At 43.0% G+C, this 27935-nt stretch overlaps 2 protein-coding genes across 7 annotated transcripts in view; one reads left to right on the top strand and one right to left on the bottom strand.

Annotated features, from left to right (window-relative positions):
• The window catches only part of LOC134225108 (igLON family member 5-like), a 379522-nt gene that overhangs the window by 96526 nt on the left and 255061 nt on the right, over positions 1 to 27935 (bottom strand). Inside the window, exons 1-4 of one of the 6 annotated variants that reach the window (XM_062704893.1) lie at positions 24537 to 24712; positions 22255 to 23229; positions 21731 to 22060; positions 21286 to 21665 (exon numbers count right to left, since the gene is read on the bottom strand). The exons of 4 other annotated variants lie outside the window; for them this stretch is intronic. In XM_062704893.1, the coding sequence (XP_062560877.1) occupies positions 21453 to 21665; positions 21731 to 22060; positions 22255 to 23229; positions 24537 to 24590 (1572 nt within the window). In that variant the 5' untranslated portion in view covers positions 24591 to 24712 and the 3' untranslated portion in view covers positions 21286 to 21452. Of the gene's footprint in view, positions 1 to 21285; positions 21666 to 21730; positions 22061 to 22254; positions 23230 to 24536; positions 24713 to 27935 lie in introns of those variants that run through there. One more of the 6 variants, XM_062704895.1, reaches the window with a different exon arrangement.
• Positions 25586 to 27928, top strand: LOC134219727 (uncharacterized). Its single transcript, XM_062698564.1, has 6 exons — positions 25586 to 25697; positions 25808 to 25925; positions 26091 to 26218; positions 26282 to 26575; positions 27030 to 27213; positions 27849 to 27928. Exons 2-6 carry the CDS (start codon positions 25808 to 25810, stop codon positions 27926 to 27928), a joined length of 804 nt encoding a protein of 267 aa, XP_062554548.1. The 5' UTR covers positions 25586 to 25697.

Genomic DNA, 27935 nt, shown 5'->3' with positions numbered 1-27935 from the left:
CAGTCTAAGACATTCGCCAAATTGAATGATAAAAATAATGAATAATTACACTAAAACACAGGTATAGTTCAACTGGTATACATTTGTATGCTCTTCCTTTGATGATTGGTGTTCACTTAATATAATATCTTTTACCACAAACTTAGTAAATTTAATATAAAATAACAGGTCAAAGTTTCTTCTATTGGCATAGCAATTTCTATTATCAGCAATGATTTTGCTCCCTTCAGCAACTAGACATGGAAGTAGAAAACTAACAATGTATTGGTGCCAGATGCTGGTTGTTTATATCCTCTAGTAGTAAAATTCATTCATAATAATCGGCCGCACGCTCATCTCGCTTCACTCAATTTTGGAAGAAATTTTTATTAATTATCAAAACTGGCTTAAAACAAAACATGAATTTTAGCCTTGGCATCAATTTTATGTCATGTGGAAGATAGGCAAAAACATTTAAACACATTGTAAAACTAATTTTACCTTATGCGGCCAACGAAAAACAGACGTGAATGGCAGATAGGGTACCCGTGTACCCAGATATTGACAATTTCATAACTTTTACCATTTTAAACCTATTTGAATAATGTTGGCCATTTTGGAGAAGGGAACTTACATACTTTTCGTCCGCTGCCAAGATTTACATCTTTTGTCTTTTGTGATGCCTTAGAGTCTTCACGCGTAAGCAAAAGTCTATCAACCAGTTTCAAATATGCTCTTTACGGTCCTTAGATTTGAAGGTCCTTACATGATATTGTAGTGTTAGCCCGAGAGTGTGTAGAATAAATTGACAGCATATAATATAAATTCAAGTCATATGAATAATTTGGTAAAAAACAAGCTGGTTTGAAAAAGTGACATACAGTGTATATGCGTAACTCCCTGAAAAGCTCGATATTCATGGCTATAAACTTTAAAGTAAGCAACGTAACGTAACGCTTACGATTCTTTGGTTTGAAATTTGATAATGAAATACGGCAACAATGTATAAACATCGAACATAAGCGTACCCATCCATCACTACCGGAACATGTGTCATATACCTTTAGATATGAATAAATGCACTAAGCAACTTCGAGTATTTTTGGCGAATGTGTTAGGACACATCGTATCGGCATCCGGCATCCGGCATCACCAACTGGTACCAGAACCTACAGGAGTAGGTTCGATCAACGTAGCAGCGATTCCCGGTGACATGATAAGGCCAGTGAGTAAGCGGGTGGCACCGCCCTCTGCTGGTCAAAAATGTCACCGGAGGAAGCAGAGGTTCCCGATGGCTTCGATGGCGAGCAAGCGGATAGCACCGCATTTTGCTCCGCCATCGAATCGCCGTCGGAGGTAGCAGACTTAGCTCCGATAGCAAGTAGCGTACTACATCGCTCACTGCTAATCGTAGCTTCAATGGTTCGGTCGCGACAGTTATGTTTGTTTCATCAAAATAATCATGAGGGTTGTGTACAACGACTTAAACTATGTAAAACCAAATCTATACACATAAGATTGAGCTGGAGCCACCTCATTCGTACACTACGTTTCACAGTTGAATAAATGATAATACCCTAAAAGTAGGCAATTATTTATGGTTGAAATGCGCTATGTAGGAACGGGAATGGTTATGATTTTTTTGATGAGCTTGGAAAGTATTAAAGTTGCAAAAGGAAAACGGTTCTGTCAGCCACATAAGGCTTAAAATACTACGGTGTGGCTATCACTTTTGATATAATTCATGGTCTGAGTAAAAATCTGAATAGAAGCATTTATATTCTAACACTTTTTTAAAATAAATGCCAACGCCGGATATTTTGTTCGTAGTTCTGCTAAAATCAAATCACATGGAATTGTGCGTGTTATTTTTTTAGCGTGTGTTTGATATGCTCACAAACACATTCTCTCGCTCTATTCCGAAGTGCGCTGCTGTCAAAGAAAACGAACAGTCCCGATTTTATTTAGTGAAACATAGAGCAAATATTGGATAAATTTGCTATTTGTGGTGATAATCAAGTGGTAATAAAGTGTAAAAAGTAGTTTACGTACCTAATTTGTCGTATCATACACGATAAAGAGAAGAAACAGGGGATCCAAAAAAGTAAGTAACAGTTTGCTTTTCGTCTGCTGTTTTCTTGGGCAATGCAATAATGGCAAGGATTTCGTGTGTGCAAATTTGTTTCGGTGATTAATTCGTCAAATCTTACTACTTTTACACAAACAACTTATTCAAATGAAAGCCTAGGCTTGAAATTGTGTGATTGAATCAAATTTATGTTCATAAATAGTGTATGTTTGCTGGAAAACGCAAATATTGTTGAGGGTGCCAACAAATGTCGCACCCTGCCAAAGCCGTATTCTACCCTAATAGATCTCACTTCATCCAAATTGGTTCCCAACGAAGGGTCAAAAACATTCTCTTGATTGAGAATGTCTTCGAAGCTTCGTGTAACCTGATTCTCAATTGGACTAGTGAGACCTAGACTAAAATTATGGGCACTCTCGAACTGCTGAGCAAGTTTTTGAGCCTTTTCGCCATTTGTAAATAAAATTTTATTTCCCTCTTTAAGCGCTGGAATTGGCTTTTGAGTTTTTTTTAAGAATTTTTGTTAATTAAATGTTTTTCAACTTCGAGACATTATTCTCAAAGTTGGTATTTCTCAGAATAGCGAAACGTTTTTTAATTTCATTTTGCAAATCTCGCCAAATAACTTTCAACGCGGGATCGCGAGTTCTTTGGTATTGATTTCGCCTCACATTTTTAAGACGGATCAGTAGCTGAAGATCGTCGTCAATAATAATGGAGTTGAATTTAACTTCACATTTCGGAATTGCAATGCCTCTGGCTTCGACAATTAAATTTGTCAAAGATACGAGAGCATTATCAATATCACTTTTGGTATCGAGAGGAATATCAACATCAAAATTCCTATCGATATACGTTTTGTATAAATCCCAATCAGCCCTATGATAATTGAAAGTAGAGCTGATTGGATTATAAATGGCTTCTTGTGAGATTTCAAATGTCACAGGAAGGTGATCAGAGTCAAAGTCAGCATGAGTTACCAATTGGCCACACAGCTGACTTGAATCCGTTAAAACCAAATCAATTGTCGAAGGATTTCGAGTGGATGAAAAACAAGTTGGGCCATTGGGATATTGAATAGTATAATATCCCGCAGAACAATCTTCAAATAAAATGTTGCCGTTGGAATTGCTTTGAGCATTATTCCATGAACGGTGTTTGGCATTGAAGTCACCAATTACGAAGAACTTTGATTTGTTGCGAGTCAGAATTTGAAAATCAGCTTTCAACAAATTCTTTTGCTGCCCATTGCATTGAAAAGGCAAATAGGCTGCAATGAAGGAAAATTGACCAAAATTTGTTTCAACAGAAACTCCCAAGGTTTCAAAAGCTTTGGTTTCAAACGAAGAAAATAATTTATGTTTGATACGTCTATTGATGACAATGGCGACCCCACCACAGGCGCTGTCAAGACGATCATTTCTGTAGATAAAATAGTTTGGATCTCTTTTAATGGAGAGTCCTGGTTTTAAATACGTTTCAGTTATAATGGCAATATGCACATTATGAACTGAAAGGAAGTTGAACAATTCATCTTCCTTACCCTTTAGAGAGCGGGCATTCCAGTTTAGAACTTTCACACAATTATTTAGATCCATTAAAACGGAGTCCGATAACAATTTTTTGTGTGTACTTTATACCAACCTGAACAGCTTCTGGTATGGTATTTGCTTTGAACATTGCATCAATCATGTGATGCAATTGTTCAGTTAAAAAATCAAAATCGGAAGCAGTCACGCTACCTGAATCGGCAACATGAGCGTTATTTTCCGTTGGGACGTGGGTATAAACCTCATTTTGAGAAGAGAAATTTTGTCTACCAGCAGCGATGTTTGCATACGTAGGTACATTCGAAAAATTGGAATTTACTGAAGTGCTTGCTACCCGTTGACAAGCGGGCATTCCCAGAAATTGGATTTATGATTGCCCGCACAATTTGCACATTTAAATTTATTGGAATCTTCTCTCACAGGACATGCGTCCTTGGCGTGAGAGGTTCCACCACAAATCATGCATTTAGCATCCATGTGACAATGTTTGGTTCCATGACCCCACTTTTGGCACTTACGGCACTGGGTGGGGTTTTGGAAATTTCCCCCAGGCCTGCGGAAATGTTCCCATGTAACACGGACATGGGACATAATACATGTCTTTTCCAAACTTTTCATATTATTTAGTTCACTTTTGTTAAAACGAACTAAATAAAATTCTTGAGAAATGCCACTTTGGGAAGTATCAGAGTGGGATTTGTTTTTCAACTTAATTACTTGGACTGGTGAAAATCCAAATAAGGCCGTTACAAATATTTAATTGACTTTTTGTCCTACTGGTCTCCGAAAAGTCAAGGGGGGATTAATAAAAAATAAATATTGAAATGAAAAACCCTGATTAATCCACCTAGCGGTGATGGTGCCTTTCTCGTGTATTATTAAAATAGTATTTTGGTCATTACTTTTAAGCCCATAGTGCGATCTGGCCAATTTTCAATAGGAAACAATGGGATAGGATTCTGCGTCGAGTGCAACATGTTGCGAGTAAATCGGTTAAGGATAAGTGCCTGAAAAATGAGTGACATTTTTTTACTCATTTTTTTAATAAAAAAAAGTGGTATTTTGGCCATAACTTCCGAGCCCATAGTCCGATCTGGCAAATTTTCAATAGGAAACAATGGTAGAGTATCCTGCGTCGAATGCAACTTGTTGCGAGTAAATCGGTTAAGGATAAGTACCTGAAAAATGAGTGACATTTTTTTTTGGGTGGGGTGCGCACAGACACACACACACATACACACACACACACACACACACACACACACACACACACACACACACACACACACACACACACACACACACACACACACACACACACACACACACACACACACACACACACACACACACACACACACACACACACACACACACATACACACAGACATGCAAACACCAATGAGCTCCCGAAATACTCGCACGGAGAAGCGAAGCAGGGACTCTCCAGGAGAGCAGGAAATCCCGAAGAAGCAGCGGAACGTGCAAGATAGTGCTAGCGTACTGAAGGAAGGCGTCAAGAACGGTGATTGGCAAACCGTGGAAAGTCAGCGAGAGAAGAGAAAGAAGCAGAAGGAGTTCGTGGAAAAGAAGAAGGAGCAGAAGAAGAAAGAAAAACATCGCTCTTCTCGTGAGCGGGTCAAGGGGGACGCCTTGATAGTCGAAGTGAGCGACAAGACGACATACGCAGCGATATTACGGAAGGTGAGAGAAGACCCGGTGCTCAAGGACTTGGGTGAAAAAGTGGTGAGGACTAGGCGAACTCAGAAGGGGGAATTGCTGTTCGAGCTGAAGAAGGATCCCACGGTCAAGAGCTCGGCCTTCCGGGAGCTCATTGCCAATTCCTTAGGTAGTGAAGGAAACGTAAGGGCTTTAACGCAGGAGGCCGTGGTCGAATGCAGAGACCTGGACGAGATCACTACGATAGACGAACTGAGGGATGCACTGATCTCACAATGCATGCTGGGCGAAGTTCAGATGACCATTCGGTTGAGGAAAGCGTACGGTGGTACACAAATAGCAGCGATACGACTACCGGTAGATGCCGCCAACAAAATGGTGGAGTTGGCCAAGGTGAAGGTCGGATGGTCTATGTGTCCGTTGAGACTCACCCTCGAATCACCAAACAAATGGAGCGATGCTTCAAATGTATGGCATTTGGACACCAGGCGCGAAACTGCAGTGGCCCAGACAGATCCGGTCTTTGTAGGAAATGTGGTGGAGAAGGACACGTTGCTAGGGACTGCACGAAGCAACCAAGATGCCTGCTCTGCAAACCGGAGGATGGAAACGACCACATGACGGGTGGCTTCCAATGCCCTGCCTACAAGAAGGCGATGGCGGGCCGAGATTAATGGAGATCATCCAGTTGAATCTCAACCATTGCGACACCGCACAGCAGCTGTTGTGGCAGTCGACAACAGAAGCAATGTGTGACGTGGCAATTATTGCTGAGCCGTACCGGATTCCTTCTGATAACGGCAACTGGGTGGCGGATGCTACGGGGATTGCGGCTATCCATGTGATGGGCAGATTTCCTATCCAAGAGGTGTTAGACAGTTCAAGCGAGGGTTTCGTAATCGCCAAAATTAACGGGATCTTTGTGTGTAGCTGTTACGCACCCCAAGGTGGACTTTGGAGCAGTATAACCGGATGCTGGACTCACTCACGGAGAAGCTGATCGGCCGAAATCCAGTGATCATCGGAGGCGATTTCAATGCTTGGGCAGTGGATTGGGGAAGCAGACTGACTAACGCCAGAGGTTACAGTTTGCTGGAGGCGCTGGCTAAGCTGGAAGTAAGATTGTGCAACGAAGGTACCGTGAGTACATTCCGCAGAGATGGCAGGGAGTCCATCATCGATGTCACGTTCTGCAGTCCGTCGATGGCGAGGAACATGAACTGGAGAGTTTGTGAAGAATATACCCATAGCGATCACCAGGCGATCCGATATAGTGTTGGAACGCGAACGCCGACGGTACGACGGGAGACAAGGTCTAGTTGGCGAAGATGGAAGACGAAGGACTTCGATAAGGATCTTTTATCGAAGCACTTCGAGTGAACAGCGACGCTACAAACCTTGACGCAGACCAACTGACGGAAACGCTAGCGAGGGCTTGCGATGCGACGATGCCGAGGAAATTGAGCCAACGAATAGCCGACGGCCAAGTTACTGGTGGAACGAAAATCTTGCCAATCTTCGCGCTGCCTGTCTCAGAGCTAGGAGACACGTTCAGAGGGCACGGTCTGAAATGGTCAGAGAGGAGCGAAAGATAGTTTTCCGTGAAGCTAGAGCGGCTTTCAAACGGGCGATCCAAATCAGCAAGTCTAACTGCTTCAAGGAGTTGTGCCGGGAAGCTGACGCTGATCCTTGGGGTAACGCTTATCGAGTTGTGACAAAGAAGATCAGGGGTCCAGCGACGCCAGCCGAAATGTGTCCGGACAAGCTGAAGATCATCGTGGACGGTCTTTTCCCGCAGCACGGTTCTACGACTTGGCCGCGTACGCCGTACGAAGATGAAGACCGAGTAACCGCTGCAGGTATGCAAGTCACCAATGACGAGCTATTATCAGTGGCGAAAGGTTTGAAGTTGAAAAAAGCTCCGGGTCCGGATGGAATTCCAAATGTTGCTCTAAAATCCGCGATTTTGGCGTTCCCGGATCTGTTCAAGATGGTGCTGCAGAAGTGTTTAGTAGACGGTAATTTTCCGGACACGTGGAAGATCCAGAAACTGGTGCTGCTGCCGAAACCAGGAAAACCGCCGGGGAATCCAGCATCGTATAGGCCCATATGTCTGCTGGATACACTGGGGAAGCTTCTGGAAAGGGTTATCCTTAATAGGCTTACACAGTTCACGGAGGGTGAGACTGGCTTATCGGAAAAACAGTTCGGATTCCGTAAAGGCAGATCAACTGTGGATGCAATTAGGACAGTCATTGAAGATGCAGAGAGGGCGTCCAAGAAGAAGAGGAGCGGCAATCGGTTCTGCGCGGTAGTGACGATTGACGTCAAAAACGCGTTCAATAGTGCCAGCTGGGAGGCCATCGCCGCAGCGCTGCATGGAATGCGAATCCCCGACTTCCTGTGTAAGATCCTTAGGAGCTACTTCCTGAACCGGATTCTGGTTTACGACACGAACTCGGGGCAGAAGTCGATCAGGGTTACGGCGGGCGTTCCACAAGGGTCCATACTAGGCCCGACGTTATGGAATGTGATGTACAACGGGGTGCTGATGCTGAAGTTGCCCAAAGGTGTAAAGATTTACGGATTCGCGGATGATGTCGTCCTAACGATAACCGGTGAGTCACTGGAGGAGGTGGAAATGCTGGTGGCGGAAGCGACCGACGCAGTAGAAACCTGGATGAATGGAGTCAAGCTGCAGCTGGCTCATCACAAAACGGAAGTGATGCTGGTCAGCAACTGCAAAGTAATCCAGCGGATGCAGATTACCATCGGAGGGCACGACATCCCGTCGGTGCGGACTCTGAGACATCTAGGTGTGATGATTGATGACCGGTTGAACTTCAACACCCACGTGGACTATTCTTGTGAAAAGGCGGCTCAAATGATCAGTGCGTTAGCAAGGATCATGCCGAACGTCGGCGGTCCGAAAGGCAGCAGTAGGCGTCTTATTGCGTCAGTATCATCCTCGATACTAAGGTACGGAGTTCCAGCCTGGGGAGCTGCGCTCAAGACGAAACGTAACCGGAGGAAGCTGAATAGCGTGTTTCGTCTAATGGCCATTCGAGTCGCGAGTGCGTACCGAACTATTTCGTCGGAGGCAGTTTGCGTTATCGCAGGGATGATTCCAGTCTGCATAACCCTAGCAGAGGACATCGAGTGCTACCAACGGAGGGATACCAGAAATGTGAGGAAGGCGGTGAGACTGGACTCTATGGTGAAGTGGCAGCAGGAGTGGGACAATGCGGATAATGGAAGGTGGACCCATCGGCTCATCCCCAATGTGTCGACGTGGGTGAACAGGGAGCATGGTGAGGTGAACTTTAACCTCACACAGTTCCTGTCCGGACACGGCTGTTTCCGCCAATATTTGCACCGGTGTGGCCATGCGTCATCGCCATTCTGCCCGGCGTGTATCGACGTAGAGGAGACTCCAGAGCACGTGATATTCGACTGCCCGAGGTTTGCGGAGGCACGTAGGAGAATGCCTGCCATAAGGGCGGACAACATCGCAGAGCGAATGTGTCACGATGAAGGTACGTGGCATGCGGTAACCAGAGTCGTGACACAAATAATGTCAGAGCTGCAGCGTCGATGGAGAAGGGACCAGCAAGTAAGCGTCGGTTTGGAGCAAAATCCAGCACAGTGAGCAGTGTTGGGTCTCGAGTCGTCGGGGCGCCAGCGAACCGGAAGTCTTCTGCCAACCGGAATCGTCGGACCGACCTCGGCACTCGAACCGTCAACCTGCTGAAGAAAGAAGAAGAAAGTGCTTCGGGTATGTAGGGCACCGCCAGTGCGGACGTTATCCACCACCGGAACTGTCGGACCACCTCTGCAACCCGAAGACGAAGTCGGCGCAATGCGCGAAAGCGTCCCCTGCGATAGCCGCCGGTAGTCGGGGCACCATCAGTGCGGAAGTTTCCTTCACCGGAACTGGTGGACCACCCTCGACGCCGGGGGAAGTCAGGAGGATTCGAGTGAGGAAGTTTGTGGCACAACCGCCGAGGGATCGAGACAACGTAGCAGTGGATCTCAGCAAGCCAGTCGGCGAACTAGCCTAAGTTAGGGGCCGGAATTTTAGAAGAAGTGCATGAGCACAGCCCCCCCCGAAGTAGTCGCAGCATCCAGTGGTCCCGGGGGGATCGAGGCAAGGAGGATAAGGGACCCGGTTTATCCGGGAGGCACATTTTTAGCAGGTCGGGAGGAGCCCATCCCTGTTCGCCTTCGAGCATAGTGTGGATGCTCGAGGTGTCTGTCGCGCAGATTTTTGATGGCCTTTAACCCTTGAAAAAAAAAAAAAAAAATAAATACACACAGACATCACCTCAATTCGTCGAGCTGAGTCGATCGGTATATAACACTATGGGTCTCCGGGCCTTCTATAAAAAGTTTGTTTTTGAAGCGATCATATAGCCTTTACCGTATACTTAGAATACGAGAAAGGCAAAAAAATCAAAAAACCCCTCGGATTTTTTTGTTAAATATCTTGGCTGTCAGCATATGTTTCGAAATCGACAAATTGATATGAAATTTGCGAAAAAAGGATCCACGTGTCTTGGAGGGACACGAACCCTCAACCACCTACTCGGATTTGTTAAAGAATGTTTTGAAAATCCTCAAAATTATCCGAATTTTATTTTGTTGCCCCCTCAAAATATTATTTTTTGGCAAAAAAAATCCGAGTGGGGGGAGACAAAATAGATTTTTAATATTTGTATCGGCCTAATTGAGAAATTTCAAGACGACTTTGAACAATCGCTCAGTTTTGTCGTCGTATGTGAAGAATTTATGGCGCTTCTCAGTTAAATACTGAAGAAGACGTTTGCGATCGTCAAAGGATCCCGGCAAAACGCGGCAGTCACCCTTCCTAGCAATCTGAAATGAAACCTTGATCCCCTGAAGGTTACTCAAAATCTCATTCCGGAAGCCAGAAAACTCGCCAACAGATACCACAATTGGCAGAATCCTTTGCTTTTTCGCATGAATCGAATCACATGGGCTAGAGGTATATTCGATTTGCTCAATTTCATCATTAATCAAATCTAACTGATTGCTCAGTTCGATTGGAGAAGAATTATTTCCGATATTAGAGTTAGAAGGAATATCTGAATTCTCCAGCTTCCTTATATTTTTTCCGCGCTTTGGCAGGACGGTCTTGAAACCTTGTTTCTTTGAAGGAAGTGGAGAATTCAGAGACTCCCCCTTCCTCTTGTTTTTATTAATGCTCATTGCTGAGCGTGGAGACGTGACCTTCTAAGAGGTTTTTTCCCAGAACGGTGTCCCTGCAGGATTACCACCGCTTGTCGGAATTTTACTTCCGCAAACGGGTCCAACGTAAAACGAAAGCACGGGTCCTTGCAAAGATCGTAACGGGATCAGTGGGTACAAATAGCGCTAAGAAGCACCGTTGAAATTAAAATAGCTTCGGGTAGTATTAAAAACTTCCTTCCGCAAAGAGAGAAAGAACCGCACAGCACGATGCGGTCTGAAGATAGGTAACAGTAATTACATATTTCCAACACTGATACTACCGTTTTCGCATTTTATTTATTGAACTCTGTTGAAAATTTCAACATAGAATCAGTTCAATATTAATGACTTCTTATTTTTCAGAACATTTTAAATTATTGAGCTGTAGCGCTGGCGGTGCCATAGTTGTGGTAATGTTGGTTCACCAGCAATTTTCATCATACATTTATCCAGAAATTCTTTGGAAGTCTTCTAGACATTTTTTTTGTAAATACTTCTACAATTCTATGGGAAAGCCTTCCAGGAATTATTTCGGTAAGTCATCCAAAAAATTCCCTATCCTCTAGATTTTCTATCAAAAATTATTCCAGGAATTCCAATACCTTTCTTTTGAAAATCTTTCGCAAATGAATTCAGAAACTTCTTCGGAAACTTCTAAAGGAGTACGCGACAGGGCCCGCCTGGGAAGCAGTGTTACGATAGACGGGGATACCTTCGAGATGGCCGAGGAATTCGTCTACCTCGGATCCTTGCTAACGGCTGATAACAATGTTAGTCGTGAAATACGAAGGCGCATCATCTGTGGAAGTCGGACCTACTACGGACTCCAGAAGGAACTGCGGTCAAAACAGATTCACCACCGCACTAAATGTGTCATGTACAAGACGCGGCTAAGACCGGTACTCCTTTACGGACATGAAACATGGACAATGCTCGAGGAGGAAACAATGGGACAAAATTCCCCGTCGAATAAAAATTGCAAACATGCAAACAATGTTTTTGGACCATAGCTCCTGAGAGCCCATAGTCCAAGCTGGACAATTTTCAATAGAAACAACTTGTTGCGGGTTAATCGGTTGAATACAAGTGCCTGAAAAATGAGTGAGTTTGGAATTAGAGTTATCGGCATAAAACAATGTATTTTGGCCATAACTTCTGAGCCCATAGTCCGCCGATTTCCAATAGGAAACAATGGAGCAGGGTTATGTAGTGGTAGCAATGAGGTTATTTAAAAAATATTAAGAAATTAAAGTTAAACAAAATTCAATATTATTTGAATGTTATACATCTTTGCATATCACAAATTCTTGAACATGCGATGTAACCAAGTTATGAAAGCTCAGTGCGTATTGCTGACAATTCGCCAAAATGTAGGCAATTATATTGCAACTAATGAGCTTGAAGGCATTAATGGTAAGACATGGCAACAAGGTATGAATGGCACGAATGGAGTGTTAACTCATCACTAGTGGACCATGTCTCATATGTCCATAGATATGAGTAAAACAGGCAAGAATGTTTTGAATTTTTGACCGATGTGTTGGAACGCATCGAAGGTGGGACGTACACCTGGGCGGAGACTACCATAGCGTAGTGCCCATTCCTGGACCAGGACCTACAGGAGTAGGTCCAAGCGGCGGAGGACCTACAGGAGTAGGTCCGTGTTCCCGGTGGCATTGGTAGGCAGCGGGTAAGCGGGTGGCACCGCCCCTGCTGGTCGAAATGTCGCCGGAGGTAGCAGTTCCCGATGACGATTAAGTCAGAGAGCGGGTAGAACTGCTCTCTACTTAAATTGTCGTTCGGAGGTAGCAGCATTAGCTGAGTGAAAGCTCTTGAGTATTCCTTTTAGCTATGTAGGTTTTCTTTTAACCTGCGCTTAATGAGGAAGCGTCATTATCAGTATAATGAAAAAATAAATTTCCCCATACTAATTTGCATGCAAACTTGAAACGGCTTGTGCTAAATCAGTTTTAATCCAAATGAGCTCAAATTTTCAGAGGACACTCAGAACATGGTAAAGAATCAGATGAGCACTGTGGAGCAAAATCGATTTTTTGAACCACCCTAATGAGTATGTATCTTATCTATGTGTATGTATGAGTGAGTTTGTGTGGCAAGTACAACGGAAACACTATGCCCAGGGTGTCGAGAATATTTCCAACCCGGAAACATCCCAGACCAAACCAAGAATCGAACTCACCATCTCCGGATTGGCACTACGCCTTCACTCGCAAGGCTATTGGAGATTCCAGGAGAAATAGAGATTATAATATTGCTATTTGCGCCCAAACTTTCCATGCATTGCTACAAAGCAGCATGCTGAAGGTGACTGATTCCCAAACGAGACCTGGTTTGGGCTAGTCATTTTCAATAACTAAAGATGTCAAGTCAGTCATCGATTGTCTTATAGGTTTTAATTAAAAAACGAAGAATTCGGACATTTGAGCTATAAAATAATGGTTTCCAATGGTTTTAAAATGATGGCGCTATTGGTTGAGTGGTAAGCATGCATGCCTCTCTATGCTGTATGCCTCGGCTCAATCTCTGTCGGTGCCATTGTTATTTTCTAGATCGAAGAATGATAGATCATGACAACTATCGGAACTAAGGAACAACAATGGTTCACATGATATACGGGTGTGTACCCGGGTAGAAGAAAACAGCAAAAAAATATCTTCTAATTTTGGCCAAAATAGGTTCTCCTTCATAGCTCCAACAAAGTACAACAAACTGCCTCGAAATCTCAAAAGAAATAAATAACTATACTTCTTTCAAAACTAACATCAAAAGTTTCTTAAAAAATCAAATACAGTTAATTATTTATTAAATAAATTAGAAATCAAAAAGAATTGCGTTTAATCAATTTGTTTATTATTTGTGCTACTTTAACAAAAATATGTATCAATGTTTACTATGAATAACTTAATAGCAAAATCTGACATTAGTTTGTTTGATATAGTTGCTAAACTAGCAAAAATAATAACACACATTGCTCTAGCAAATAGCTAAAAAAAAACAAAAAAATAACAGTTAGTTAGCATTGCAATATCATCTGTAGTGGTAGCAATGAGGTTATTTAAAAAATATTAAGAAATTAAAGTTAAGCAAAATTCAATATTATTTTAATGTTATACATCTTTGCATATCACAAATTCTTGAACATGCGATGTAACCAAGTTATGAAAGCTCAGTGCGTATTGCTGACAATTCGCCAAAATGTAGGCAATTATATTGCAACTAATGAGCTTGAAGGCATTAATGGTAAGACATGGCAACAAGGTATGAATGGCACGAATGGAGTGTTAACTCATCACTAGTGGACCATGTCTCATATGTCCATAGATATGAGTAAAACAGGCAAGAATGTTTTGAATTTTTGACCGATGTGTTGGAACGCATCGAAGGTGGGACGTACACCTGGGCGGAGACTACCATAGCGTAGTGCCCATTCCTGGACCAGGACCTACAGGAGTAGGTCCAAGCGGAGGAGGACCTACAGGAGTAGGTCCGTGTTCCCGGTGGCATTGGTAGGCAGCGGGTAAGCGGGTGGCACCGCCCCTGCTGGTCGAAATGTCGCCGGAGGTAGCAGTTCCCGATGACGATTAAGTCAGAGAGCGGGTAGAACTGCTCTCTACTTAAATTGTCGTTCGGAGGTAGCAGCATTAGCTCCGATGAGGAGCTTTGGTTGGTCTGGTCGCGACAGGTTATACGTCGAATTCAACTTGTTGCGAGCAAATCGGTTAAGGATAAGTTCCTAAGCCAAAACTTCTGAGCCCATTGTCCGACCTGTCCGACCAATTTTCAATAGGAAACAATGGTACAGGATTCTGCGTCGAATGCAAGCAAATTGGATGAGGGTAAGTGCCTATGGCTACGAAATGGTGAGTTGACATCCGGGAAGGAGCGCCTAACATAGCTCTGGTCCTCACAAGTTCCATTACTCACGCTTCCACGGGTCTTCCGATGACAATTAACCGCCAGCTAAGGGTTGCGTATTTAGTTGGTAGTATAGCCTGGGCACTGTTGTCCTTCTGACATCAGCTAGAGTGAGAGGGTGCGTACTGTGGGGTCTGCCTAGAATGTGATGGGGTTCGACAGTGGGCTCTGTTGAACTTCTATAAAAAGCTGCATGTGTCCCCAAGCAGGCCCTATCAAAGTGACCGTGTGCCGCTCAAAGCGCACTAGCCTAGTTCTGGTGTTGGGTGGGACTTTAAACAAATTTGACCCGACTGGTCGAGCGTCTGTCCACCAAGGAGGTGCGGCTCCAACAGCGTCTGTTCTGGCATCCAGCGGCTGAGTATGAAATGCTATTCCCCGGAAGCTATACCTAAGATGGCAGCCCCATCCCGGTGGATAGGGATCCTTGGGCCAACAACCTACTGTTCCTGTTGCTTCGAGAATCCGATAATGAAAGAATACGGACTGATTTTACGGCGACAACTCTTAGCGCGAAACAACGGACACGAATAGGAACATGGAACGTTTTAACCCTAGCCCAGCAGGGTAAATTGGCGCAACTTGCCAATGAGGCACGCCGTATAAAGCTTGAGATCCTGGGACTGAGTGAAGTCCGTTGGCCAAACTTTGAAGAACACAGAACGCCGTCGGGACAAGTTCTGCTATACTCTGGTTACGAGGTGAACACGCTCCCCAGCGTGGCGGAGTTGGCTTCCTACTAAGCGCTCAGGCACACTCTGCGCTTATGAAGTGGGAACCTATAAGTGAAAGGATAGTCGTTGCCAGATTTAGAACACGGGTCCGAAACCTTACTATAATTCAATGTTATGCGCCAACCGATGCTGCCGAACTGAAAGACAAAGAAAATTTCTACAGTCAACTCAATGCCGCCGTAGATAAAATTCCGAAGGGTGATATCAAGATCTGTTTGGGCGACTTCAATGCGAAGATCGGATCCGACAACTCGAACCTTGAGCGCATTATGGGACGCCACGGTATCGGAGAAATGAGCGAAAATGGAGAGCTGTTCGCAGAATTTTGTGGTAATAACGACATGATGATCGGGGGATCGCTCTTCCCTCATCGACCGGTTCACAAGGTCACGTGGGTCTCCCGTGACGGCTTTACAGAAAATCAAATCGACCACAATATTCCGGAAGGTGACAGCGTGGAAGATCAATGGACCGCCATCAAGAATGCCTTCTCCGCACCATCGAGAACAATCTGGACGAACTGCGCACCCAGAGAAAACAATGGATCACAGATGAGACCTGGAGGAAGATAGAGGAGCGAAGAGAAGCCAAAGCCGCGATAGAGCGATCAAAAACCAGAGGAGCCAAAGTCTTAGCCCGTCAACGATACGCGGCTCTTGAGAAGGAAGTAAAACACTCATGTCGACGGGACAAGCGAGCGTGGACAGACTCTCTGGCCGACGAAGGAGAGAGAGCCGCCGCAACCGGGGACATTCGCCTCCTCTACGATATCTCACGACGCTTAAGCGGGGCGAAGATGAATGCAACGATGCCCGTGAAAGACGCGAATGATCAGTTATTGACCGACCCAACTGACCAGCTGAAACGCTGGTTCGAGCACTTCGAACAACTTTTTCAAGTGCCAGCCAGGCCATCACCACCTCGGCATGATCTGCCTAGGATCCGACGTATAACACGCGTCAATACCGAAGCTCCATCACTGCTAGAGATTCAAACAGCCATCCAAAGCATGAAATCGAATAAAGCCCCAGGGGTCGATCGCATATCAGCCGAGATGCTCAAAGCTGACCCCATGACATCCGCTCAACTACTGCATCGTTTATTCCGTAATATCTGGGACACCGCAACTTTCCCGGTCGACTGGATGCAAGGTATCTTAGTGAAAGTGCCCAAGAAGGGTGACCTGACTGTATGCGATAACTGGCGAGGCATTATGTTGCTGTGTACGGTTCTCAAAGTTCTATGCAAAATTACCCTAGCCCGGATTCAGGAGAAGATCGATGCGACTATTCGGCGGCAGCAGGCTGGATTTCGTGCCGTAAGATCCTGTGTGGACCATATTGTCACGCTCCGCATCATTCTGGAGCAGATCAACGAATTCCAAGAGTCCCTTGGTATTCATTGTCTACGAAAAAGCTTTCGGCCGTCTCAATCACGAGAATATGTGGGGCGCCTTTACGAGGCTTTACTACGTAGGGGCGGAAACGAAATCTGTAAACAAGCATTAGACTGAAACCCAGCGGGACATCGCAGCAGAGGCAGACCCAGAGGCTCATGGCGGCGAAGCCTCAATAAAGAAATAAAAGAAGTCGACCGAAACCTAACCTGGCAACAGGTTGAAGCGATAGCCGGGCAACACTCAGAATGGAGATCTTTCAAGTCGGCGCTTTGCACAGGATCCATAAGTAAGTAGTTGCCTGAAAAATGGGCTAGACTTTTCCACTCGTTGTTGTCTAAATAAAACGTATTTTGACCATAACTTCTGAGCCCATAGTCCGGTCCGGCCAATTTTCAATAGGAAACAATGGAACAGGATTCTGCGTTGAATACAACTTGTTGCGAGCAAATCGGTTAAGGGTAAGTGCCTGAAAAATGGGCTAGACTTTTTTTGAACTTTTGCGCACATACACACACATAGTTCACCACAAAACGGAGGTGCTATTAGTCAGCAACTGCAAGGCGATCCAGCGGACGGAAATCGTCGTCGGAGGACATGCGATCGCTTCGAAGCGATCACTGAAGCACCTGGGAGTGATGATCGACAACCGGCTAAATTTCAACAGCCACGTTGACTACGCCTGTGAACAGTCGGCAAAGGCAATGAACGCAATAGCGAGGATCATGCCAAACGTTGGCGGACCACGAAGCAGCACGAGGCGTCTTAGTTAGTGTCTCGTCATCGATACTTGGGTTCCTGCCTGGGGCAATGCACTGCAAACCCAGCGGAACGGGGAAAAGCTGAAAAGTGTTCCGGCTGATGGACATACGAGTTGCAAGTGCGTGTAGAACGATATCGTCGGAGGCAGTATGCGTTATCGCCAGGATAGTACCCATTTGCATCACCCTGGCGAAAGACATCGAGTGCTACCAGTGGAGAGACACCGGAAGCATGAGAAAGGTGGCGAGAATTCGTTCGATGGCGATGTGGCAGCAGAAGTGGGATAGTACGGAGAAAGGAAGGTGGACCCACCGGCTCATTCCAAATCTGTCGACGTGGATGAACAGAAAGCATGGCGAAGTAAACTTCTACCTGACGCAGTTTCTGTCGGGCCACGAATGCTTTCGGAAGTATTTACATCAATTCGGACACACCAATTCCCCGTTATGTCCAGAATGTGATAATGTTGAAGAGACGCCGGAGCATGTGGTGTTCTATTGTCCGCGGTTTGCGGAAATTCGTAGAGAAATCTCGCTTAACTTTTCAAACGGACCTAAGTATTACGCATTGCAAGAAAAATTTGAAGCCCTGGAAAATCCAAAGCGCCTCCAATGAATATTTTCCAGGCTAGTGATCAAAGCAGCTAATGCCAGATTTGCGATGTTTTGCTTTATTCATAATTATGACATTCCTAGAAAATATGCTTCACTGAACAGAAAACACAAAATTTAATGAAATGTTGAAAAGCTTTGAAATTTTGTGTATCTCAGGGGTCAGCAGAAGCACTGCGATTTGTGGCAGGATTTGACTGCGGGCTCTGGTAACCTTTGGCAGGGTGTTTCTGTATGTACCTGCAAACTGGCTCAACTAAAGCGTTAGCGTTTCGCTCAGAACGCACTAGTACAAATCGACACAGTTGTTTCATAAGGGCGAATGTCGCAAACGTAAACAATGACTTGTCCTGCAAATTCCTCAATAACTAGGACCGCTCCCAGGCAACAACCACTTGGAACTGGTGGCGCTCTGAGCCTTCTATTGAACGGAAGTAAAAAATACCACCAGAAGTCTCTAATCTTCCTGCAATCAGCAGAAGAAGTCAATGTTTACGTCTGCGACTTTCGCCCTTATGAAACAACAATGTCGAAATCTTGGTATTGGGTGGGTCTCTTCTTAACCGAACCGACACGAAGACCTTCGGGCGAAAGAGAAGGTCATTTCATGTTCAATGAGACGCTGTAAAACCAATTATTACGAATATTGTAAACGCTTTGGGACGTGTGACTATATGGAAGCATCATTTCAAATTTGATATGAAGTTGAGATTATGTAAAATACTTCATTGATTAGCTTCCCTGAAAACTGAATGAACCTAACTGAACCCACTGAAAATAAAATTCAAAACCTAGACAGAGAACTAATAATTGATCTTTTTATGTTTATGGGCACTGCATCAAATGATTGGATTGCATAACAGTTGATTTGCTTTAATAATTTGAGCTCAATTCAAAGCACACTATGCATGATTTGTTCTATGCGGGGATTGTCCTCTGCGCGTTATTTCCGCGGAGCCATCCAAATTTTTCTTTTTCTCCGTAATAACATTTTTTTCATGAATTAATTTGAATAGCGCAATCAACAGAACAACATGAAAGCTATTGATTGCAGTGACACAAATACTGTCGGAGCTGTAGCGTAGATGAAGGCGAATAGATATAGGTCAAATAGATCAGCGAATAAGTGCCAGTTCTGTGGAGTATTCAGCGCAGTGAGCAGTGTTTGGCTTCGGGTCGTCGAAGCGCTGGTGAACCGGAAGTTTTCTGCCAACCGGAATTGTCGGACCGACCTCGGCACTCGAACAGCCAACCTGCAGAAGAAAGCGATTCGGGTGCGCAGGGCACCCCAGGACGATGTCGGCATAATGCGTGAAAGCGTCCCCTGCGAAAGCCGCCGGTAGTCGGGGCACCACCAGTGCGGAAAATATTCCTATAATGGACACTATCGTGTTTATTTTTTATAGAATTAAAAAAAATCATCTAATTTTACTTTACATAGCATTTCCAATGTATGTATTCAAATCATAGGACTGTAAGGTAGCTTCTCCCGATGGAATTTCATAGCAAAATGTTTACATTGTGTTGAATATGAACTACGTCCTTTAGTATGTGCTGAGCTAACCCATCTTGCCCCATTTGCAAGTTCATGTGAAAATGTCTAATTTTCTATCAAATTTATTTATTTCAACGCAGTTAGTACAACATCGCCTACATAACTTATGATACTTTCACTATATTACTAAGAATGTTTAAAATTTAGATTGTTCGACGAGATTACATGTTTTATAGGTGTGTTTCGCATAAGAAACAATGCTGAAAAATATTTTTGCTTGCCATACTCTACCAAAATGAAATTTTATTATCAAATCGAGTGACAATAATGTAGAACCAAATTATTCCTCCTTCAAAGTCATAATCTCCACATTAAAATGTTTACGATGCTCAAAAACGGCCCTGACGATAATGAACTGATTCGGGTGTCTTTAACCCATGATAAATTTCTTTTAATAAGCCTCAATTGCGGGGGGCATCGGTTCTGATGATGCGTTTCAACTTGTTTTACACAGCTGTGCGAAAAATAAGCATAAAATAAGCGAGAACAAATCGTTTTATCAAACCCCTTCGGTGGGGGCCGCCTATCCGAAACAGTTTTTTTCCAACTTGTATAATAGAAGGGCGATAGTTTTGCTTCATGGCTTGTTAAATATGATTCGAAGAGGTTTTTGGCTCTCTTCTATCTTCGTTCCTAATCTATTGACAAACCCTGTAAGTAGTTGAAACAGTGACCCATTCTTACCCCCGTTTGACCCACTGTCACCCCCGACGACGATAACTACGTTAAATGTGGTTTCATGTTCAAGTCACGTGGCCTAAAATAATTGATTCCGAATTAATCTTTCATCGAAATCCAGAAATTGATAATCCTATCATGTATAATCCGAATTGCGACATTTACAATTGTGACCCAATTTCTACCGACGAAAAGAGATGTTGCGATCGTGTTCTGCATATATTCAACCAGATGTTGGCTCGCGGTCGCACGTTTGCATCTCCGCCGAACACGTGATTTTGTATATCCTCAATCCGCTCCGGCAGATGGGATGGGAGGAAGAGAATTACAGCACACAAACATGGTGACGAAATTCTCGCGCCGTGCGTGGCCACACCGCACCATCATCAGCAACATCGGAAATCCGTTGGATTTCACTTTCCTTCCCGCACCGTTAAGATTCGATGCAGTTTCAGATGTGCTTTCACCAGCAACATGTGGCGATGAAACGCGAAATGGTTCTAGATTCGGACTATAATTCAAATAAACATTTGAATTATAGACGAAGCTGCTGATGGGGAACTGTTACAGCAATGGAATGATGAAACAACGATAATAAAAAATGATTTAGGTTGGTATTTTCCGATTTTGGAGAGGTGTGTTGAATTGGTTGGTAATTTGTTTCTAACGGGTTCTCGTCACATTCAGTAAGTTGATACAAATCCCTATTTTGTGATTTCAGGCGTGCCGTTTATTATTCGGCCGCATTCAGTGAAAGAGGTTATAAATTAAAGGGAGAGGTTGTCGCTGTCGTTTCTGGTCGAAACATCTTTTGCTAACGAGGGTCAACTGATTTAAAAAAAACTTTATTTTGGGATTTTTAAAATATGAATACACTTACTGAATTTCTTGGACAATTACCTTCTGAATACACCCTCGATCGTCTTTGTGAGTTATTCTACCTTTGAAATCGATTTTCCTCAATGTGCATTCTCAGAAGCATGATGTTATGAAATATACTAATTGTTCGGTTCCCATGTGATCGTGGCCTGAAAAATGAAAAATTGGGACACCTCCCAATTAAAATACGTTATCGAGACCTATTTATTAGGCAACATAAAAAACCTTTACATAACTCAACATTGATTCTTCAGTACATTTACTCAAGCATTTTCCTCAGAGTGTGAATTATTTTCACAGATAAAACGAATTTGTCATTTAATAATAATAAAATAAACTTCACTTTCTTGAAGTCAAGCGGAAGTAAAATCAAGCTTTAGACGCTTCGCGCTTTCATATGAACTCCAAACTGGCTCGACCTGGGTTCCGTTAAGCACAAACCTACATGCCGGGTTCGATGCAGCAACTCTACCAACAAGTTCTCGAGGAAGCTCCGATTCGGTTCGAACATCTAAACATTTCAGCAGCGGCATACACATCAGTTTCTTGAGATATCCGAAGTTTGACTGAAATGAAATGAGTAGGGCGGATCAGTTTGGAAAGATAGTTTTCATTATTTTGAGCTGAGTACCTTAGCGAAGATGCGGGCATCGATTGAGAGCATCTCCAACTGTGTCAGTGTCTGTAGGAAATTGACAATGTCCGAGCCAGCGCGATACAGCGTGATCTTGAATTCCTTGAGGCTGCGCGCTCTCTTGTAGAACTTTTTGTCGAAGTGTTGGTATGTCGAAAAGTGCCGCTCGTATTTTGTCACCGCTATTTTTCGAAGGTTCGGAAAACGATAGAAAACGTCGCTCATATCACGGGTGAACATTACGTCGTGGAACTCGAGTTTCTCCAACGACGGCGACAGTTCAGCGTAGCTATCCCCGACTATGCTGGCCCCCTTTATTGAAAGTACCTGCAAAATTCAAAATTGTTCATTCCTTTGTTTACAGAAAGTTTTCATCATTTTTACAAAGGCGAACAGGTTTACACGGAGGTTGAACCATGAATTGAATCAGCTCTCAGCTGGCAACATGTGCACATTCGTTTTGAATAACAATAGTTCTAATTATCCTGCTACACCTGTATTAGCTCTCATCATGCACTTACCTTCAAATGAGACATCTGATGCAGTTCATCAAGCGTGATAACCGAGTCGTCGGTTATTTGCAGCTTTTCGACAAGTGGGAGGCTTTGTGCTACCATAGGAAACACTCCGAAGTCGTCGCTCATACTGAACACAAATAGAGCTGTCTTCAAGGACGCACAACCCAGCAGAAAGTTTTGAAGGACTGCTTTTTGGTACGAACTACGTATTTTCAGTGCCAGCACCTCCAATGTAGGCAACCGTACTTGATAGACTCCGGCAGCTGCTTTATCTTGCACCTCCATTTTCAGAACCTTCAAATTTGGCGCCAACCGTTCAACAATGCGTTGTTCTTCGACGCGGGCCACAATTTCGAGTCTCGTTATATTCGGAAAGCAAGACAGGAAATCGCATTCAAATTTTTCCAGATCAGTTTTGATGTCCAAACCCATTGACAGGACAGTAGGAAAGAAACATGTGGCCTTAAATTCTCCTATTTCCGCTACAATCACATTGCAGGGTTCCAGCTCTTTGTCGAACCGTATGAGTTTTTTGTATTCCAAATCGAGCGAACTAACACCGAGAGCGGCTTTTCCTTTTCCAAGCCACAACAGCTGGTCAAAGTCAAATGAGCGTTTGAAGTTACGGCCCTCGATGCTTAACTCGGTCAACCGAGTGCAGATTTTCAGCACGTACATCAATACCTTCAGATTGAGCGAAACTAAACTCAGCTTCAACGATAGCAAATTTGGTGCGTGTCGCACGATAACCATTAGCGTCACACTGTCTAAGGTGCTTGCGCTTATGTGTAGATGTTTGTAAATCCGCTCTGGATCCAGGTTAACTCCATTTGGAGGCGACTTCTGCTCCCGGGAAACCAACTTCAGTTGGAAGCGATGGGTCATATAGTTGAAAATCAGCCGATTGAAGTGTTTGCAAACTAGCGTCATTTGGAGCAGGGTGTAGCTGTCGATGTATTCGAAAATTTCGAGCCACACCTGAATAAGAAAGAATACAATAATCAACTGGAATAGAAAGAAGGGCCCTCCTTAGCCTAGCGGTAGGATGCGCGTCTATAAAGCAAGACCCTGCTGAGGGTGGCCGGGTTCGATTCCCGGTGCCGGTCTAGGTAGTTTTCGGTTTGGAAATTGTCTCGACTTCCGTGGGCATAAAAGTATCATCGTGCTAGCTTCATGATATATACGAATGCAAAAATGGTAACTTGGCATAGAAACCTCGCGCTTAATAACTGTGGAAGTGCGTAATGAACACTAAGCAGCGAGCCGGCAATGTCCCGGTAGGGGATGTAATGTCAATAAGAAGAAGAAAGAAGGGCCATATTGGGAAACATTTTAGGGCGCATTACAACCGTATTACTTTGGTTTAAATTAGGCTAAGGAATAAATATTTGGCACGGGAAAATGAAAAATATAATGAGGGTTTGTGCGACTTCACTACAAACGCTCAAACTAAACATGTTCGGTGAACTTTGACTCCGCCCCGCCAACCGTCAAAATTTAATGGTTGTTCGAACAACTTCACACACGGTCAAAGCAGCAACCGAAGCGTTTTCTTGGGGGCGGAGTCAATGTAGGTCCAACGTGTTTGAGCGTGTGTACGCAGACGTGAAAAAGGAAAAGCTTGACTAATGGAACGTACACACGGTCAAGCCGTTTGACCAACATTGACTCCACCTCTCGTTTATTCAAACATCCATCAAGTTTCACCAACAGCGACACGAACAATAAATTTATTCGACCAACAATAGTGCTGTCCAATGAGCAGCTCGAAGTAGCTTGAAGTAGTTCCCGTCCTACTCGTTCTTTTTTGTCAACAAATGTGCATGAACAGGAGAGGAAGAAACTTCGAGCTACTTCAAGCTTTCATTGGACAGCACTAATATATGGGGGTTTGTGCAACTTCACTACAAATGTTCAAACATGTTCAGCGAACCTCGACTCCACCCCCGACAACTCAAACCAAAATCAAAAGGTTTATTTTTTTCCAACCGAGCCGCCAACTGTCAAATGGTTGTTCGAACAACTTCACACACGTTTAAAAAGAGCAGCAACCGAAGCGTTTTCTTGGGGGCGGAGTCAATGTTCGTCAAACTGCTTGACTGGTGTGTATCAATACACACGGTCAAACAAAGCAGCAACCGAAGCGTTTTCTTGGGGTGGAGTCAATGTTGGTCCAACGTGTTTGAGCGTGTGTACACGCTACATATCGCAGACGTGAAAAAGGAGAAGCTTGACTAAGCTTGGAAGAAGCATGCTCATTTAAAATAATTTTGTATTTACTTTACCTGAATGGGTACTCCGGTCGCTGGAGCCGGTTTCGAATAATTTTCACTCTCCATTTCTACATTAAATAAACCATAATAACCACGTGAAACTAAACACCGAACATTGATAAACAACAAAAACGGTTGAGAGCCAGAGGAGCAAAGTGCAAGTGCAAGTGCAAATGTTGCAACTCAAGACAAAATTTCCAAAACGACTTATCTGCTTTTGTAAACAAAGATTCAAACGACGATTTGACGAATATGATAACTCTCCCACGCAAACCAACACTATCAACAGGTAGCGGAATCCTTCCCCTACCTATTGATGGTGTTGGTTTGCGTGGGTGAGCTATAAGATTCGTCAAATCGTCGTTTGAATCTTTGTTTACAAAAGCAGATAAGTCGTTTTGAAAATTTTGTCTTGAACTAGAGATGTCGCAAATTCATCGATTACTTCGATTAATCGATTTTTCGTTATGATAATCAGGGATGCCAGGTGATATTATCAAATGTCTTTCTTCACATGTTTAAAAATCTCGCTTAACTTTTCAAAAGGACCTAAAGTAACATTTTTTCACGAATTAATTTGAGTACTGCAATCAAAAGCTTTCATGTTGTTCTGTTGATTGCGCTATTCAAATTAATTCATGAAAAAAATGTTACTTAGGTCCTTTTGAAAAGTTAATCGAGTAATGTCTCGAAAATGTCTTCAAATGTCTTCAATAAATATTAAAATTCAAGCTCTATCTGGTACAAGGGCGAATGTCGCAAAAGAGAATTCTCTTCGTCGACTTCCCCTCTTTTGAATAAAAATGACAAGTAAAGCTCTATCTGGTTAAAGGGCGAATGTCCACGGACAGAAATTTCGGTTATTTGAATCAACAATAATAATGTTTATTCATATTCATTTAACATAAATATAGAATCTATTTGGACAAAACATATATACATTTAAAATAAACCAAAATATATATTTGTTTCTAAAATTTCTTTTGGAGAGCCCCCGGTGCTATTATATTATCACTTCAGGTGCCCCTAGGTGCCGCAAAAGGAAAAAAAGAAAGAAAATAAAAGTGTTGATTTTGCGGTGCAAAGTATACCATTTTTGAAGTCCGATTAACGTGATTATTTAAAGTGTATAATTTTAAGTTCAAACCGATTTTATAAACTGACGGGAAAACTGTATGTATAAATAGACAAATCTTTCGCTTTTTTATGCAATAACTATATAAGCAAGCAAAAAGCGTGTAGTTAATTGCCACTTGTTTCATATACATACTGTCTAATCGTAGATGGAGTGCAAAGAAGAAATTGAAGTGTTGTACGAGGAACTGGACGTTGAAAGTGTTGAGATCATCAATCTGCTGAGTTCTTTTGGTTTATCCGACCGATTCGTGACGGAATTCGTGGGTAACTTAAACATTTTCGCTTCAGCTTCGCTGTAAATAGCCCCGCACATAGGATACGTTTGCGTTGCGTTTGCCTTATTTCCCAAAGAAAACTGTCAAACGTAACGCACACGTATCCTATGTGCGGGGCTCTTAAGGCTATAATCATTATTTCAATTATTTTCAGAAAACGGGTATACGGTGGAATTACTAAAAAATATTGAGCGAAGGGAGATTGAAGACATAATCGGTCCTCCCCATCTGGCTGATCGAACGAAATTAATTGTCGCTCTCAACGAGTGGAGACAAGAACAGGTGAGAAAAAAATGTATTTGATCGTCGCATCTAAAACCGAAAATATGTCTGTTTTATATACAGGGTCTGCCACCAGTCTCCACGCCATCCGATCCTTCAAAAAGTCCCATCAAACTCAATCGATCAACAAACTTGCAGCGCCAAGATTATACGGCCAGATTTCTGATTACTTCGTCACCGAGGGGAAGAGCCATTATTGAAATATATGGGAGCACAAACATCCTGACGAAAGCGCAGAAGAAAGCGATCACTCACATTGTCGTAGACGAATTCAAGGACGTATTTGGAAAGCTTACGAGCAGTGAATTGAAAAATAGAGCAGCGGAACTCAAACAACTGTTTCCCACTGAATCGGAGGTAAGTGATTAGTTATACCGTCTCCTGAAACAACAATATTTTATAAGTACAGCATAAATATGTACATAAGGGCCCATTCACAAATTACATAACGCTTTTGGGTGTGGGAGGGTGTCTGTCCGAGCGTTACGGCCCATACAAATTTTAGAACCCTTCCATACAAAAAATGTTACGAGGGGGTGGCTGGGGGTTGAAAATAGTCAATTTTAGTGTTATGTAATTTGTGAATGAACCCTAAGCTGTCGTAAATAGGGAGGATCCATTAATTACGTAACGCAAAAAATGGCCATTTTCAAACCCCCTCTTCCCCTCATGTCACACTTTTTGTATGAAGCCTCTAATTTTTTTGTATGGATTGTCACGCGTCCCCCTCCCTCTAAGCGTTACGTAATTTATGGATGCTCCCATATCTATTTTATTTTTCATTATTTCATTTTCCATATAATATTTTCAGTATACATGGTATCAACCTGCAGTGGAATTCCAAGGCGCTAAGAAAATCCGATTGGGCAAATTGGCAAAAGGATGTCTGTATGATAGGAATTTAAACTACAAAGCTGAGCATCACAAACACCAACAACTCCAAATTTCTAATTCGGAACAATCACAGGAACGAGACCTTCTGTCTGAAGCGGCAAGTAAGTTTAAATCCTAATCTGTACAATGATAACAAACTGTAATCTAGCAGTACCATTGTTTTGCAACTATTTATGTGTTTATTTATTTTATCGAAGAGATTTTCAATTTCTGCAATTAGTTTCTCGCAGTTTAAATGTTTTTGCTCCAACAGGTTTGAATGAATTTTAATTGCAATGAAATCCTCCGTCAACCTTTTTATTTTCACTGGTATTATTTATTTTGAAGTGAGTTAGAAAAAACATTGTTTCAATCTCCACCTCCTTGTAGCAAACTGTAAAAGTTTGTGATAACCACACCCTCCAGATATTTATTTATGTAATAATAGTTTCACAATGGGTAAAAAGTGTTACTAACCGAAATTTATCAATTCAAAGATAAATTTTGATGTGTGATTTGACGTAATTATTGAGTTTACCTATGAAGCACACCCTAAGCAGTTTACCTACTGAAATTGACTCCATGGTTTACCTTGTGTGTTTACCGCTATGTTGCGAAAGTAAATACATAACCGCTACTTATTGCAGATGTGTATAGACCAAGACCATAGCTTGTTCAACTCATAAATTTATAATTGTTCGTTTCAGTTGACCTAGTGATTTTAATATGTTTTCTTTCTATTTTTTTCTTATCATAGTCGCAGAATACGAGCAGATCAAAAATTGGATACGTCACAACGAAGACGAATGGGAAAGCGTTAAGGTGATTATAGAATGAAGCCAGA

The sequence above is a fragment of the Armigeres subalbatus genome, chromosome 3, assembly GCF_024139115.2.
Source record: "Armigeres subalbatus isolate Guangzhou_Male chromosome 3, GZ_Asu_2, whole genome shotgun sequence".
Taxonomy (NCBI): Eukaryota; Metazoa; Arthropoda; class Insecta; order Diptera; family Culicidae; genus Armigeres; species Armigeres subalbatus.
Note: the sequence above shows the minus strand (reverse complement) of the source record. Positions and strands in the feature narration are given on the sequence as shown.

What these genes read in the sequence shown, in the direction of transcription:
- LOC134219727 (XM_062698564.1), top strand. Translation starts at nt 25,808, where the DNA reads ATGGAGTGCAAAGAAGAAATTGAAGTGTTGTACGAGGAACTGGACGTT. An exon ending in ACGAGTGGAGACAAGAACAG is followed by an intron (nt 26,219 to 26,281) that starts GTGAGAAAAAAA and finishes TTTTATATACAG; the next exon opens with GGTCTGCCACCAGTCTCCAC. An exon ending in CCTTCTGTCTGAAGCGGCAA is followed by an intron (nt 27,214 to 27,848) that starts GTAAGTTTAAAT and finishes TTCTTATCATAG; the next exon opens with TCGCAGAATACGAGCAGATC.